General features: G+C 43.3%; 1 protein-coding gene across 3 annotated transcripts; it reads right to left on the minus strand.

Moving 5' to 3' along the window:
• Nucleotides 1-230: 230 nt before the first annotated feature.
• Nucleotides 231-13,729, minus strand: tpd52 (tumor protein D52). Of its 3 annotated transcripts, none has more exons than XM_037474757.2 (7): nucleotides 13,570-13,729; nucleotides 7,180-7,307; nucleotides 6,596-6,744; nucleotides 6,116-6,217; nucleotides 5,002-5,043; nucleotides 3,976-4,024; nucleotides 231-3,682 (listed from the first exon to the last, which is right to left on the minus strand). In XM_037474757.2, exons 1-7 carry the CDS (start codon nucleotides 13,586-13,588, stop codon nucleotides 3,560-3,562), a joined length of 612 nt encoding a protein of 203 aa, XP_037330654.1. In that variant the 5' UTR covers nucleotides 13,589-13,729; the 3' UTR covers nucleotides 231-3,559. The 3 variants fall into 3 exon arrangements, with proteins under 3 accessions (XP_037330654.1, XP_037330652.1, XP_037330653.1); XM_037474755.2 differs by lacking the exon at nucleotides 13,570-13,729 and adding an exon at nucleotides 8,717-8,879; XM_037474756.2 differs by lacking the exons at nucleotides 5,002-5,043; nucleotides 13,570-13,729 and adding an exon at nucleotides 8,717-8,875.
• Between the last annotated feature and the right edge of the window lie 1,664 nt (nucleotides 13,730-15,393).

The following is a 15,393-nucleotide window of genomic DNA, read 5'->3' on the forward strand; positions in this document are numbered from 1 at the left end:
CTTTTGAATTCAATATTTTCTTTCAAAACACCTGACAATACAAGTTAAAAAAAAATATTATTATGAAATAGGTACTATGTATAAGTACACATATGAGTTACTGTGATTTGAATATTAAAATGTTATGCTTATGGTTTTTACTCCCCAAGGGAACTATTGACATTTTTACTCCACAGCTGTAGTTACTGATTTGGATTTACACACAAACACCAGGTGAAAAGCTTCATCTCTAAAATACAACCCATTCTTTTATTAAACTACCCAGTTATAGTTATTATAGTATGTATTATAAGTAGTACACAATCAATATAAGCATTAGGTTCTGGTTGAAATTAGAAAAAAGCACTTTACTCCAACAAAGTGGTTTTCTGTTAAGCATCGTGTCTGCGGCCACTAGAGGTCGCTCCTCTCCACCGCGCGGTGCTAACACCGGAAATGAACACGTTTTACCATTTAAGTTACACAAACAAAACAAGCATCACAAATCGGGGTGCAGTTTCTTTTAGCATTATTGTAACTTACTTCTGCATATTTCAACAACATGTCACCAACTATATGAATTATTTATTTAATACAACACCTGGCCAGCACTAATTTATAGATCCACTATATGACCTGCACTTTACAGTAAGGGCCTGGCTAACATGCTAAAGTTTCAATAAGCTAACGTACGTTACCCCTGTAACGTGCTCGTACGTACTCTTCTACTGAGTTCGACTGGACTGGTTATACTAGGACGGAGGAGCAGGGAGGACTGGTTCCGCCTTGAAGATAATAGAGTGCAGCAGTTGAACCGGGGAGCAGACTGTGGAGGGCGTTGGTGTGTTGTTCAGAGAGGTGAGTAACTACGACAACACTGACTGCCTGAGTTCTCTAACACGAGGAAGTCCGGAACTACGTTGTTGCCTGGCAACGCAGTTCTGGTTATAGTCCGTCTACCGTGACGTTGACTTTCTCACGATGTCCGATGTTTTACTTTGAGTCTAAAATAGGTCTCAGGTTTTAATATCTCCTGTTGTAAAGATGTCCGAAAATAATTGTTGTATCATATATTATAATGAATATCATGATTCACCAAGGCTTTTCATGTATTATTTAACAGACTTTCCTTTCTTAATGGACGATTTAGTGGCTGAATCGTGGCGGGCACTATAGGTTGTAGCCTATATTACATTATCCATGTATTCAGCTTTAATGTGATGAGTACCAAACAACTAAAGATAAAAATGATGGTTAAAAAGATAAATTGATCAAAGACATGACTCATGATCCAATTCACAAATATGTGTTTAAATAAATCTTAGACATCTATATTTGGATCACAGCTCAAAAACATTCAGTGGCTTTATTTCACTTTATTTCATTCGCAGTTCATTGAAACAGTCCCTGTAATGTTAAATGCAATCCTTTATGAATATGTGTCGTACTGGTCTTTACAAGTTAAAGTGACATTACAATGCAATTATTGATGCATGAGAAAAATATAATAGCTCGTCTGGCACCACTCAGACAAACTCAGGTTTTGTTAAAGAAGGATCATCTCAGGGTTGTAACTTAAGTTTAAACCAAACCCTCCCTCTGATACAGGACCCAGGTGTGGTCTGGATGGAGACAAATAAAGTCAAGTGCTGCTTCTATTGTTGGCTGCCCTCCTGTGTTCACAGAAGGTACTGCAGTTCAATAAGGCTGTATTTTTTTGACCTTCTGTGGGTCAATTTAAATGTGTTTAGGGGGGTTTCTCCAGTGCGACATACTGCTGTGTATTTTACCGTGTTAGACAGAGTATGTCGCACTGGAGAAACTCCCCTTTCAGTCAAATTAACTTCCATTTCCATCCCCGCACACCAATTAACTCAGAACAAAGTTTCTTCAGAGGTATGTTTAATGAGAGCATGGCTTCACTCCATGGTTCCAAATTGAGGACAAACAAATTGAGCATCTGTCTACGTTGAACCCTCCTGTCTGAGACAAAAAAGGCTGTATTAACTTCTCTCAGTGAACCAGGTCGTTGCGTGTGGCTGTATGTGCTGGTTCTTCCTGTGGGCTGACAGCTAGTGTGGCAAAGTGCAACGCAGCAAAGTGGTGGAGCTGATTTCACCTGCATGTTTTATTCCCCTCGTCCACCAGCAGGTGAAGACTTGAACCAGCCCGGTCCTCTCTGGGCAGGACAAGTGCCAGAAATATGGTTATGTCCTTTGTGTCGTCCATTGCAGTGTCTTCAAATGGACTCTGCAGGCTTTGTTCAGTAGCACGCTGCATGTTGGACAACAAGGTTGATCTTAGATGTTTTTTTAAATCTATATTGAAGCAGCATTTTCAGCAAATACTGTTGATCCAGCAGTTGGTTGCTGATCATAGTTTATCTTGTTGTTCAATCCCTCCAGAAACCTGTCCGGACAGAACATTTGGGAGTGGCCGGCCCTTGCTTTAAGGTGGCCGGGGGCTGTGTTAGGCAGAGTGGTGCGTGGAGCTGAATGCTAACGTCAGCATGCGATCCTGCTTGCAAAAACAATGCTGCATGCTGATGGTCAGCAGATATGATGTTTACAATGTTCACCATCTTACTCCTGTAGGTCAGCATACTAATTGCTAAGGCCATGAATGTCAGTACAAGTTTAGAGTTGTAAAGATTCTCCGGTCCGGGTCAAAGGAAATACAGGCGGACATTGATTCTACACTCTCGCCCCCTGCTCTTTCACACCATGATTATGTATCTGTGTACAAAATAACGGCCTTGGCGCCCGCTTTTCAAATGGCTGACAGAAATGGGAGCGACGAGGTGTTCTCTCCGAGCAGAAACAATGAACACGAGTTTAAATATTGACTCTGGGAGAGACATTTATTCCTCTCACCTCGGGTCGAGGCTGAACCTTCACTGCTTGTTTGCTCTGCTGACCGAGGCCTTTTTTTCTGCAACTGTCTAAACGTGGAGATCAATTTCTGGCGGACTCTTAACAATGGGGGGAAAAGGGGGCTTATTTTATTTTAAAGGAGTGGCTCAGTGCTGGTTGTGTCGGTTTAGGTTTACGCAATAAAAGCCATCCATTCATATTCTGAACAGTGTTGGACTACTTTGTGGCCGTGAGCGGTCTCAAAATCACAATAACAAAGGCAACGGAAATCAAAATGGTGTTCTATAGTAAACTAGGCATGGCCCCAAAGTGTAGGCCAACACAACAACAAGTGATAATAACTTTATGCATAAATCCTCATCTAATCAAATTTGTAATACTTCTTACCAAAATAAGTTTGATAAAAGACAAAAGCAGCATTTCTGGCTGCTGGTCGCACCAAAGCGGAAAGACAAGGAACGCGAGAGGAGAGAAAGAAAAGCATATAGAAGGGAGGGATTCTCCCACAGCAGACTCCAGCCCCCCCCCCTTTCCTGCCCCTGTCCCATGCTTTCAGTTTCCCCCCCGAGTCAACAAGTGAGCGCACGTGTCCCACAAAAAAAGACCAGACAATTAGATCACTAGCTGTGGGGAGTCACTTGTTTCAAATAAAGGAAGAATGGCACACAAGAGTTTAGGGGGGGGGGGGGGGGGGGGGGGCAAAGGCCTCAGTTCGTCAGCGTCTCCTGGGTGGCCGAACCGTCGGGCTGAGGGATCAAAGTGTCGCCGGTGGGGTCGTTGCTGTCCTCCTGTCCGGGGTCACCGGCGGACGGGGTCGGACTCATCTTGGTCTGAAGGAGGGGGGGGGGTGGATTAGACTATTGTGTTCTGTAACTCAAGTTAACATTTCATTTATATACACCAAAAAACTCTTTATATTCAAATTCTGTGGTCAGATTTGATATAATTGGAAATCCATAAACACAAAACATCCTGTTAGAGAAACACAGCGAGGGATTCTGCTGCTGGAGCCTCTTTGTCTGCTGAACACTTTGCTACACAACTTTCTCCACTAGAGTCGCCGGACTTAAACAACAACTTCGAGTCTTTAAATGTTCACGGTTTTATACACACGGTTGGTTACCTTCAACGTCTCCACTTTCTCCTCAAATGACTTGAAAGTTGGTGCATTCCTGTGAAAGAAAGAGACATAAATAAGTAACGTCATCACAGACCGACTGACATTGTTCTGACGTATCCGACATGCTTAGAAGTTGCGGTGTGAGAAGGTGGAGGTGCAGACGGGAGAAGGAAGTGAGAGTAGGTTACAACCGCATTTACAGCTGTAGAGGTCATGTTTTCTCGGACGGCTCACAGGCGATTTGGGGTTTTAGTGTGAGCCCGTTTTATTTTTTAAGAGGAAAAGAGGAGGTAATAGTAAACATATTCCTCTTAAGATATCGATGTGCAGCATTTTCAACATTCATTTGGGACTTTAAATACCTCCAGGAAGACTTTAAACGACAAAAACCCCCACAGATGTGTGCTTGTGTTGTGTGATATTTGTGCTCAAAATGGTTTAGAAGAATGTACTATTTTAAGAGTTGAAATGATTAATTGACGGCCAATAATCCATTCAGTGGTCCTAGCGTCTCAAATACAACATATTTAACCCCCGTGAGACTAAATATTAAGTTGAAGACATCCCTTTAAATTCAACAAAATAAACAACGATGTAATTGACAATGTAAATGAAGTAATCAGTTGATAATCAACAGAAAATAATTGCAGCTCTAATCTCACCCATGCAGACCTTTAACTGGTCAAACTGGCTAACAATGGTTTGTTCTTATACCTTAAACCAGCAGAGTGGGCGTTTCCAAACTCGCAACTAACCAATGAGGCTTCTGGCCTCAACGACGTCCCTTTATCTCAAGGTTCTTTTTTCACGACCCCTTTCAGCTCGAGAAACAGAGCGGGGGTCTGTGCAGGCGAGATAATGGATGCTGCAGCTCCGCTGATAGCTCGCAGCGGCGGCCGCTCGAAAAAACACCAAGCTACTTTTCTCTAGTGTTGCACAAACGCCTCCTCTTTCACACTTTGGTCTGCGCGTGTTGCTCCGAGGCAACCACCGTGTGCCGGACCCACATCAACACAAACTTCCCCTTACCTCATGGCAGGCAGGCTAGCCGAGTGGTGTAATGAGCGTGTGCTGTCCGAAAGCATTACGGAGGAGAGAGCGGGGGGGGGTGTTAGTGTTCATCTCAAAGGCGGAGAAAGACAGACGCACGTGCAAACACCACATACAGAACAAACCTCTTATTTATTCTATTTGTTCAAGCGATGAGTATTGTAAGTGCACAAATCCTATAAATCCTGCTTTATCCCATTAGGATTCATTGTGTATTACCACAGTGGGGGTGCACTAATCCTCTGTGTTAAGGGGGGGGGGGGGGGGGGGGGGGGGGGTGTGTATCTTATCATCAAACACACATCTACCCCCCCCCCCACCACCCACCCCTCCCCTCACACACACACACACACATCCCCTTTGACCCCTGTCAGCTCCGTCTTTACTACCCAACCCCCCAAAGCAGCAGTGTGTTGAGGCTCCACTTGTCAGCACACGGCTGCTTTGAGGCCCCTAATGAACCGGTTTGCAAGTCAGTAATCCAGAGAAGAAGGACGAGAGCGGAGAGGAGGGATTAGGATCTCCACTGGAGGGGCCATCTTAAGCTGCATCTCAAACTGAGCAATCTGTTGCAGGTTTTTGAAGCCTTTTGTAAAAATTGGAAATACTGCCTTGGTAAGCGTTAAATTCTGCACTTTGACAGCGGAATGTGAGAATCGTTCAGCTACAATAATATTTCCCCTTTATGAATAAGGGGAAGATGACAGAAACCGCAGACTGTAGGATGTTACCCAATTTTCTGTAAACTATTATTCTTAAGCCTTGATTTGGGTTCTTAGGTAACTGAATTATAATTTAAAACCGGAAACAAAAACATTGACAGGACAACGCCACGCCAGCTACCTGTCAATCATAAGGTAGCCCGTATCTTTATGCTGCGAGATTTATACCAAGATATTACACATTTAAAAACTGTCAAAGCGGAATAGAAGAAGAAAGACATTCAGAATATGAAGGGACTGAATCTCTCATAGAACGAGCACTTTGAGATCCCTGTGGAAGTAATCAGCAGGTCGCTCAGAGAAACGCAGGACAGAGTTTCCTAAAGATTCACAGCCTCACGAAATATCATCAAGTCTCCGGTCCGACTCACCTGACATCCTCCAGCTTCCGGGTGATGGCTGAGCCCACGTTGGAGAACGCTGCTGTGGCCTTCAGACTTGCCTGAGACAATGTTTCAGACGTCCTCCTATAGCTGAAGGACAGGGGGGAGACGCAAATAGAATGGGGAGCAACGAGACGAGGTATGGAAGTGATGAAAAGAGACGTCAAAGACTTCAGAAAGGCCTCGACGTCGGAGCTGATCTTCAATGTCTTTTTCCCCTTTTTAAAAAGCCTACAGTATCACAACGCTGATCGTTTCCTAGACAATAAAAACCCCTCCGCCCCACATGTTACTGGTCGAGGACACGGCCATCTTATGGAGAAAGAGCCTTCTCTCAACATGCCAGTTTTTATTCAGAGGCGAGCAGCTGATTGTGAGGTCAAAGGAAGAACAGGCTGCTAGAAAAGGCATCTCATGAACTCTGTTTAATGGACAGGACATGGTTGAGATGTGGGCGGGGCCACTCACGCGGTGGAGGTGGTGACTTCCTGCCAGGTTTTAGTGAAGTTCTGTTTCAGCTCGTTGAGGGGTGTGATGCCCAGCTTCCTCTTGATGTCTGCAAGCTGCTTCTCTTTGGCTGCCAGCACCTGTGACAGAGTCAGGATCTCATCCTCAACCTACACACACACACACACACACACACACACGTTACTGGCCAAGGTGGAGTACGGTAACAAATCAACAACTATTTGGATACCAAAAAAGCTAAACATTCTCAAGTTTTTAATAGCAGATTTTGGACAGATATCACATGGCATTGGAAAAGTTTTTTTCACTGAACAAATAATTCATCATTAATAAATCATGGTTATTGTTATCCTGCATGGAGAGTTAAAGGGAAGCTGCCACAAATGGCTGTGATGCGAATTACTGAAAGTGGTTTCATCAGCTATGAGGGCAACAAGGGACCTACAGAGGAGCTTCCTGTTGCTCTGCCAAGCTGCTGTGTGCCAGATTCAAAAGTGTTGTATTATAAACTCTCAACCGTATTGATTAGTTGTAGTATTGGGTCAAACACCTATTCTGACCCGTTTAATCCCTCCTGTACTAACCTTGACCAACTTTTCCTGTAGCTCCTGGTGCTCCTCCTCCGTCATGGCGGGTGGAAGGGGAGAGGCTCCGACGGACGTCGCAGCATCTTCTCCCACCTCTGGGATCGAGTCCGGATGCTGCTGGAAACCTGGGAGGCAAAATTAAAAAAAAATAACAAAACATTCCATAGTTTAGTGATAGCTGGGAGCCAAGAGGGAAAAACCTTCATTCCCACTGTACCTTTAGACGAAGCACATTCTCCCTCCCACACATTTCATTAAAATATCACTGCAAATACAATTTGTTTTACTATCACCTGATATACGAGCAAGTTATTTTATGTTGGGGTTGTACATTGCCCTTTGCAAAAATACACAAGGAAGCTGAACAACATTAACATCTTTTGCATTTGTCTGGTTGTTGTTGGGTATTTTATTCAGATTGCACAATGGCTTGGTAATTTGACATGAAAGAAGTTCAACATCAAGGAACTAGGGTGTGCTTATTTACTTTCCGGGCCGAGAGTTAGATAAGACATGAACCACTCTAAGCTTTCTCTCTCTAAAATTATATATATATATATATTTGCTTATTACATATGTTCTTCTCTTCTCCCTTCTCTCTCCCCCCTTCATGTCACAACACAAAACATCAAACGAGACGGGATATTCTCTGAGGACAAATACCAAAATTACAAAGCATCAATATAATAATCCCAACTGTGTGGAGCACTGTGTGATGACGTAACACTATTTCCAGCAAAGTGTTATAAACCCAGGAATGGGATTCCTGATTGGACACATACAAACATGCTCGAGATCTGTTATCTTTTTACAGATGAAATACAGGCAGGCATTACAGAAATGGAGTGAGTGGAAACAGTATTCGGAAACCACCCCCACTGCTCTGAAGCGTTACACTTCATGTCCCCTCAAGCTCTTTACCGCATCACACACACACGCCCACCAACATATACATGTGTATGTTGGGTGGGAGAGTTTCCATCAGTAGGTGATGTGAGCCCACCCACCCACCCACCAACATCACAGCCCTCTGCTTCAGCTCGATCCATAAAGACAAGTAGGCTAAATCCACAATAGACAATTAAATGATGATATCATTGGAAAAGCATGCCCGACTTGCTGCCTGAACCTAATGATCTCTTCTTTGGTGATTATGAGTCAAAAGCAAAGCTCTACACTCAGTGAAGTAATGTAGGACAGTCATCATAATAGTTGGTACTTTTGGGACTGAGTCGCTTCATTTCTTTCAAATGCAGCATAAAGTAATGTGGAATCAATAGATTACTTTCTTAATTCTGGAAGCTTCATTGAAAATTTAATGAAAAATAAGAAATTATTTAAGATGATAAATAATTAACTGACAAGAAAGAGTAAAATTTCAAAATATAAAGTTAGTGTTTTGGTCTCCCCCCCCCCCCCAATTCCTCCCGCCCAGTGATCCAAAGCCGTGTTTCCCTTTTGTCCAACACACACACACACACACACACACAAAAACGCACACAGCCCGGCCTCTCCCTGTCCACCTTGAGATTACCTCTGGTCCGGACTGCTGGCGAGCTGGGCGGCGTGTCGCTGTAGGCCGGGGAGAGGTACAGGTAGCTGGCGTTGACTCCTTGTTCAAAGTCAAACGGAGAGTGGTACTCCTCCAGAGACTCCATGTTTACAGCTTGGAGTGGGTTTGTTGGCCAGAGGGACTAGCACCTCCCTACCACCACCTCCTCCTCCACCACCACCACCTAAGCAAAGCCTGCCGAGGGCTGATTGTCTGCATGTGATCCGGGCGCGTGCTGACAGTGTGTGTGTGTGTGCGTGGTACAGAGGGACACAATATCCAAGGGTGTGTGTGTAAGTAGGAGGAGGTTTTGTATTGGCTTTAGGATGGTCAGAGGGAGAGTACAGCGAAGCCGGATTTCAATTTTTCCTTTTCTGCAGCCGGCCGACGCGTTGTGAACCCTCAGCTCCTTTCCTGCTGTTAATAAGTTACCTGTCCCTTCAAGCAGTTGTATCACACACACACACACACACACACACACACACACACAGAGACAGACACACCCTCTTCCTCTACAGCATAATCCCAAAGGTCAATCCATCCATTTGCGCAATCAGTGGCGTTTTCGCATGCTAGCCCCCGTCAGCAGAGCGCGTTCTGCAGTGACTTTGCGTGACACAATACTGTCAGGGTCTCTCTGTCGATTCCCTCCCTCCCTCCCTCCCCTTCCATCATCCAGCCTGTCATACAAGGTGGAAATAAAAAGAGGTCCCATTAGTGTCGGCTGGTCACGTGATGCGTGCGTGTGTGTGTGTGTGTGTGTGTGGGTGGGTGGTAGTGGGGGGCATTAGATGAAAAGCATAATCCGCAGTGTCCCAGATTACAGCGAAGCGCTAATCCAGGGTGGCCGGTCCGGTTCCAAGCAGCAGTAATGCTAGTGAGCTCCAATGGAGGGGAGGCCGCCAGAGGCTGCACTTTGTGTTGTGTGTGTACTTAAGGAAAAGTGCTCTCTGTGGGGTGGAGAGAGCTGGTACACACACACTGCTACAACAAATGACTAGTTTGGTTCTTGGATCAGACTTGCAATAATTGGTACATTAAATGAACATTAACATTTATTTTGTATTAATATTATTAACACTATGAATATACAAACTTGAGAAGTGTTTGAAGAAAAGCTGCAGGGAGAAGGTCACGCCTCGTTTAATGTCAGGACATTCAAGGCGTGTCAATGAGGCGCAAACGTTTGGAAGCAACAGCCCGGTGACATTCCAGCACTATTATTGGTCAAATGTATTCTAAAAATCACAATGAATACTTTTACATTGCGCTACGTTAGTTCCACTTTGCCGCCCTTCTGATTAGAGCCAATACACGTATCCATGAGCAACACTGGATTCATGTGACATTTGTTAAAAAAATGTTGGATACATGATTAACATATCAACTAGAATTCCATCAAAGTTCATAGCATTGAAAACAACCCATGGCACCCAGACTGTAATCATCTAAGTGGTTAATGAAGCGCCGCATGAGATCCATTACCTTGCTATTCGATCACATGATTAGCCTAAAACAAGAATCATGAGACATGGACTGTCAGGAATCCAACGAGGGGGCCCCAGTGCACGATGTTCACATGACAGCTGCATCATGGGAAGACAGTAAGAGGGGCGTGACCAAGTCAGAGGGGAACCAGAGACCAATGGATGGTGGTTTTTATGGTACGGTAACTTTTAGATTTACACAGACGCACACATTCCTCACAAGGTTGAATCGTTCTTTTGAACCAACGGTTAACATACTGAGTTAGGTTCATTCCTCAAACACAACGTTTGACATAAGAATAGATGAATTCATCTATGTCATAGCAACCGAAGGACTGCAAAACTGTATGTGGACATATTCAAAAGGTCTCTTGGGAGTCAGTAGTAGGGCCGTCATCCATGTCAAAAGTGCATCACCAAGAAAAATGAATGATTAAAATAATGAAAGCCTAAATGACAAAAGAAAAGTTATTTATTTATTTAGGGTTGATAACTAACAGACTTACTATGCTCAATTTGACAGTGAGGCCCAAAGTTTGTCTCTATCGTGTCATGTTGGAAGATTCTCCATCTGTGGCCAGAGGAACCAGACGTCCTCTGCTTGGCAAAATCTTACACCTTGCTGAAAGATTCTCCATTAAGTCAAATGACAACGAATGCAATGGCCACTACATTATTTAAAATGTCAACTTAAACAATTTCTTCTTTGAGATGGAGGTTTTATTTGATTCCCATTACTCCCTCTCGTTGCTGCAGTAAGTCTGTGACAGACCTCCTCTGACAGTTCACACGGCTGGACGCATCCAGTTGTGCTCGCTGGAATCCAATAAGACAAAAATGTTAGACTACTCGTGATCAATGTCATTAGACAACGGAGTTTGAAAAACACGATTGATAAAAAAGCCGACTGCCTCATATCTGAACATCTGATCGAGAAGAGACCCCGAGCCTCCATGCAGAAAGTACCAGAAACACGCTGAACCCAAAAAGATACACAACGTGAGGGACTTTCTTCTTAAGATACAAAACCAGTGTGATGAGTAGACTCCTGGAGGGAGGTATTATGCAGAATTTTAAAGAGAATAAAAAAAAGAGCGATTCAACTCTTCAGAAAGAAAGATTATGTTCTTTAGATATGAATAAGGCTTGAGCTGAAGTAACTACTGGAAAATCCATTAGACTGGAGGGGGGATAAAAAAAACACAAAGAAAGAGAGTTTTTTATTACAGAGGTCATCTACTTAAAATCTAATCAGAGGAGAGCACACTCCTCTCCCCTGAAAGCTGCTTTGACAACGCCGGGCCGAGCACCCAATGTGCTCACTAACCCCCCCCTTCCCTGCCTTTTAAAACCTGCTGCAGTGAATGGTGATTCTTCACCTGAAATACTACCGTGGGAGGACACCTAGACACTGTGTGGACTGATCAGACAAAAGCCGATTTAAAAATAGGTGGTATTCAACGATAATCCTTAGTTAGTGTATTGTTCTCCATTAGAGGAAGTTTTCCACCACACACACACACACACACACACAGTTATTCAAACTTCATCATTGCACCAGTTTGTTGAGTGCAGGGATCGCAGAGGGCACCGAGCTCTTACTGTAGAGTACCTTTTCAAAGATAAAAAAGTATCCGTAGCTACAACCAAGCATCCGGTCCGTGGGGGACGATGGGAGGCGGGGGTCATGTGCTACGTGACTCTTATGCGTGATGGTCGTGTCAATAAGAGAGGTGGGGGATCAGGGGGACACATGACTGATGAGACGGTGACTGAGCAGGCCGAGATCCAACAACAGTGCAGACGGAAAACATTTTCGAATAGTGCCGAGACACCACCACCCCCCCCCGCTGCCTAAAATCGTAACAATAAAATGAAGTTCAATATTGTCATTTCTGTGAGATTAAAAAGAAAACAGAACTCATCAGTTCCTAATTTTTATTTATTTTAAGGAACAAAATAAAATTAGGAAATGTTACTTCTGCAACACAGTTAACAATTCAACGGTGTTTCCAAAGCCACAAAAACAACTTAAGATACTTGCTGCCTGAACTGCTGGTGTGTCACACATGGTGGAAATAATGGTGTGTAAGGATTAACGTGGAAGTTGTATGCAAAGCACGGGAAAATACCAAAGAGGAACCCGGGTCACGAGCCCAGCAGACAGACGAGCGGCCCGTAACTAACAGCAACAGAGATATTCTGCTTAAAAATACATTGTAATAGCAAAAATACTGACAGGGCTGTCTGACTAACAGACCTTCTTCAGTCTGATATCAGAGAGCCTCACGTCATCTCCTAGGAACAAGTCATATCTGTCAGTATAGATGATATGCAGGAGCTTTTCATTACAATTTTTTCATTTCAGGGCAATAAAATAAGTATACAAAGAGCAGACATCAGGAAATTTCATTTCTGGCAGGGGGTGGGGGAATGTCTGGGAAAGGGAAAGGGAAACGAGGTCGGGGCCGTGCCTTGTTTACCTGGCATCCCCTCAAGGTGACCAGATAAACCTCGGCCACTTTCCTCTTCGCAAAAATAACTACGGGGTCATGTAAAATGACAAGAAAAGAGGGTTTTTGATTAACATTGATGATGAAAATGTCTACTTTGCAGCCAAAACGCATGCACTTGCTGAGAAGCAGCTATAGCAAAAGGCCCGAAGAAGAACCTGGAGGATGGGTAGGTGGTCTGCAGGCCGGAGGGAGCAGATGGCTGCCATGAAGGGAAGCTAAATATCCAGACGGCTGGAAGGGCAGCAAGGTGTGAACTAACAGGCCTCTGACACAGACTGACAGGAATGCTGCTTTCAAACTAAACTATGTTTAGACCGCGAGGCTCGACTAGAGAGGGTTCAATAGGAACATGTAGGTCCCGTGTTGTACCAAGCTGTCAAACGGGTGGAACCGGCTTGTAAAGTTTAAATTCTGAAATACAGGTGGGGTTTTTTTTTTCTTCCAATCCCAATAGGACCTCGTCAAAGTGTTTGGTTTCATCAAATGTAGCTCGGGGGAAAAGAAAAGGCGTTGTTTCTTAATTATGGTTTCCTTCAAAGGAAATGACAACTTCCCTGTTGATATTGTAACTTGAGCTCATCGTCTGATTGCACGCCGTGTCTCCATGTCTACTTCCGTGATATTTTAAGAAGACATGGACCCGATATTGGTGTTTGTAAAATAGTCATTTAGTCCCAAAGCTGTCGCACTTTATTTGAGGTGCTAAAGTAGCATATGTTCTCAACGGAGCAACTTTACTGCGCAAGTTCGCCAGTTTACCCGCTGCCATGTGACACAAAAATACTTTACGGTAACAACATGTCACTGGGAGACATTTCAGCAAATAAATTACCTTTCTCTGCATCCTCCATTGTAGGACTGAGCGTTGCTTCGGGAAGTTTGTATATCCAAGTTGCAAGTTGTTGTCTTGGCAGCTGCAGATCTTCCTGCTCTCCCTCTCTCTCTTTCTCCCGCTCGCTCTCTCTCTCTCTCTCTTGGGCGCGCGCTCTCTCTCTCGCGCTATCGCCGTGCGGGGTGGGATTCGATATGACGTCAGCACGCAGCAGTGTAAACAGAGGCGAGCACGTGGATCTAGTGTTACGCCGTCAACAAGGCAGAGCTGCGTGGCGACGACACGTCAGTTGGACCGATCGAGCGTGACGTTGTTCTGCACAACACTAACTTATGCACGAGTATTTTAGAATGGTAGTCAAATCGTTTACATTTTAACCTAGTTCTATAAGTTTAAATAGCCTGCAACATGAGTTATTAAGGGGTATATATATTTATTTGTTTCATTACATTTTCTGTCGAAGTCACAATTCGATACTTTTATCCAAATTTGACAATTGATTTTTTTTATGTTGTTCTTCAGGGGAATCAACTTGAAATATATATTTTCAAGGTAATTCATTAGGTAATTCATACTAAAATTGAATATGACATTTTATACCAGCATATATGGGAACATCTCGCCATTAAAAAATTACTTGAAGGACGATGGTCAATAATTTCTTAGCAAGCGGTGAAAGCAACCCATTTACTGACACGTCAACGATGTACTCGTTAATTTTATACCTGGGAGATTATTCTGTGCATCGGGATTTCATTTGTCAAATTAATTTTGTGTTTATGTCAAGTTGACGGTCAAGAACTGGAGCACATAATATACTGTATGTGCTATTGTATATACAATACGTGCCTTACACCCCACGAGGGAATTTAACCACAACGACCACTTCAAAACTCGATTTAAAAACATACACACAAGATTTAAATCCAACTGCTTTTCACACTTCATGTGCAAAGCCCTAAATTGGACAGAATTGAAACTTCATATGCAACTAGGTCAAGCACATACACAGCAAGAGGGAGATACAGATTTAGAGAGAGACAGAGGCATTCTCATGAAAGAGGGCCACCTGCTGGACCCGATCTTGTTGGAACCGAAACTAAATGTAAAGGTTGTTACGTAGAATACTTACTGCAGGCTATAACCTCGTAATGATCACCTAAGGTTACCATTTCCGGTCTACAGTATCGCACATCAGCCCATGACCTCAATAAAACCCACGCAGGTTTAATTTTTACATTATACTGGGCTGTATTTACCCATTCATTATTTAACACACACACACACACACACACACACACACACACACACACACACACACACACACACACACACACAAACACACACACACATCTTTGATAGGAAAAAAAACCCCGCAAATTTACTGCAAGCTTTGTTGATAGACACTATGTAACATGCATGTATATGCGTGTGTTACTTTAGTGGAATGTCAATATTAATGTAATGGAACTATAATGATATACTATAATAACTATAAAACATGTTTTGTTTTGTTTGTACTTCAAAATCTACGCACACTTATATAACTGCACAGATATACACTTCTATATACACATTTGTTTGTTAATACATTTTTTTTAAATTATTTATATATATATACATCAACAAATATTATAACAATATAGTGGCAATATCTTGTTAAGCAAAGGGCTCAAGTGGGGCACGCAAGTCAGCACTTACGGACCGAGAAAACAAGAAAAGTTAAAAGATTTTAAGCGTACAGAAAATGGGTGCCGCCTTCAAAAAACAAAAGACCCCTTGCTGATCAACAGAGCCCCATCTTCCTTTAAATGCCGCCCCCTC

Source organism: Pungitius pungitius, chromosome 17 (assembly GCF_949316345.1).
Source record: "Pungitius pungitius chromosome 17, fPunPun2.1, whole genome shotgun sequence".
Classification (NCBI taxonomy): Eukaryota; Metazoa; Chordata; class Actinopteri; order Perciformes; family Gasterosteidae; genus Pungitius; species Pungitius pungitius.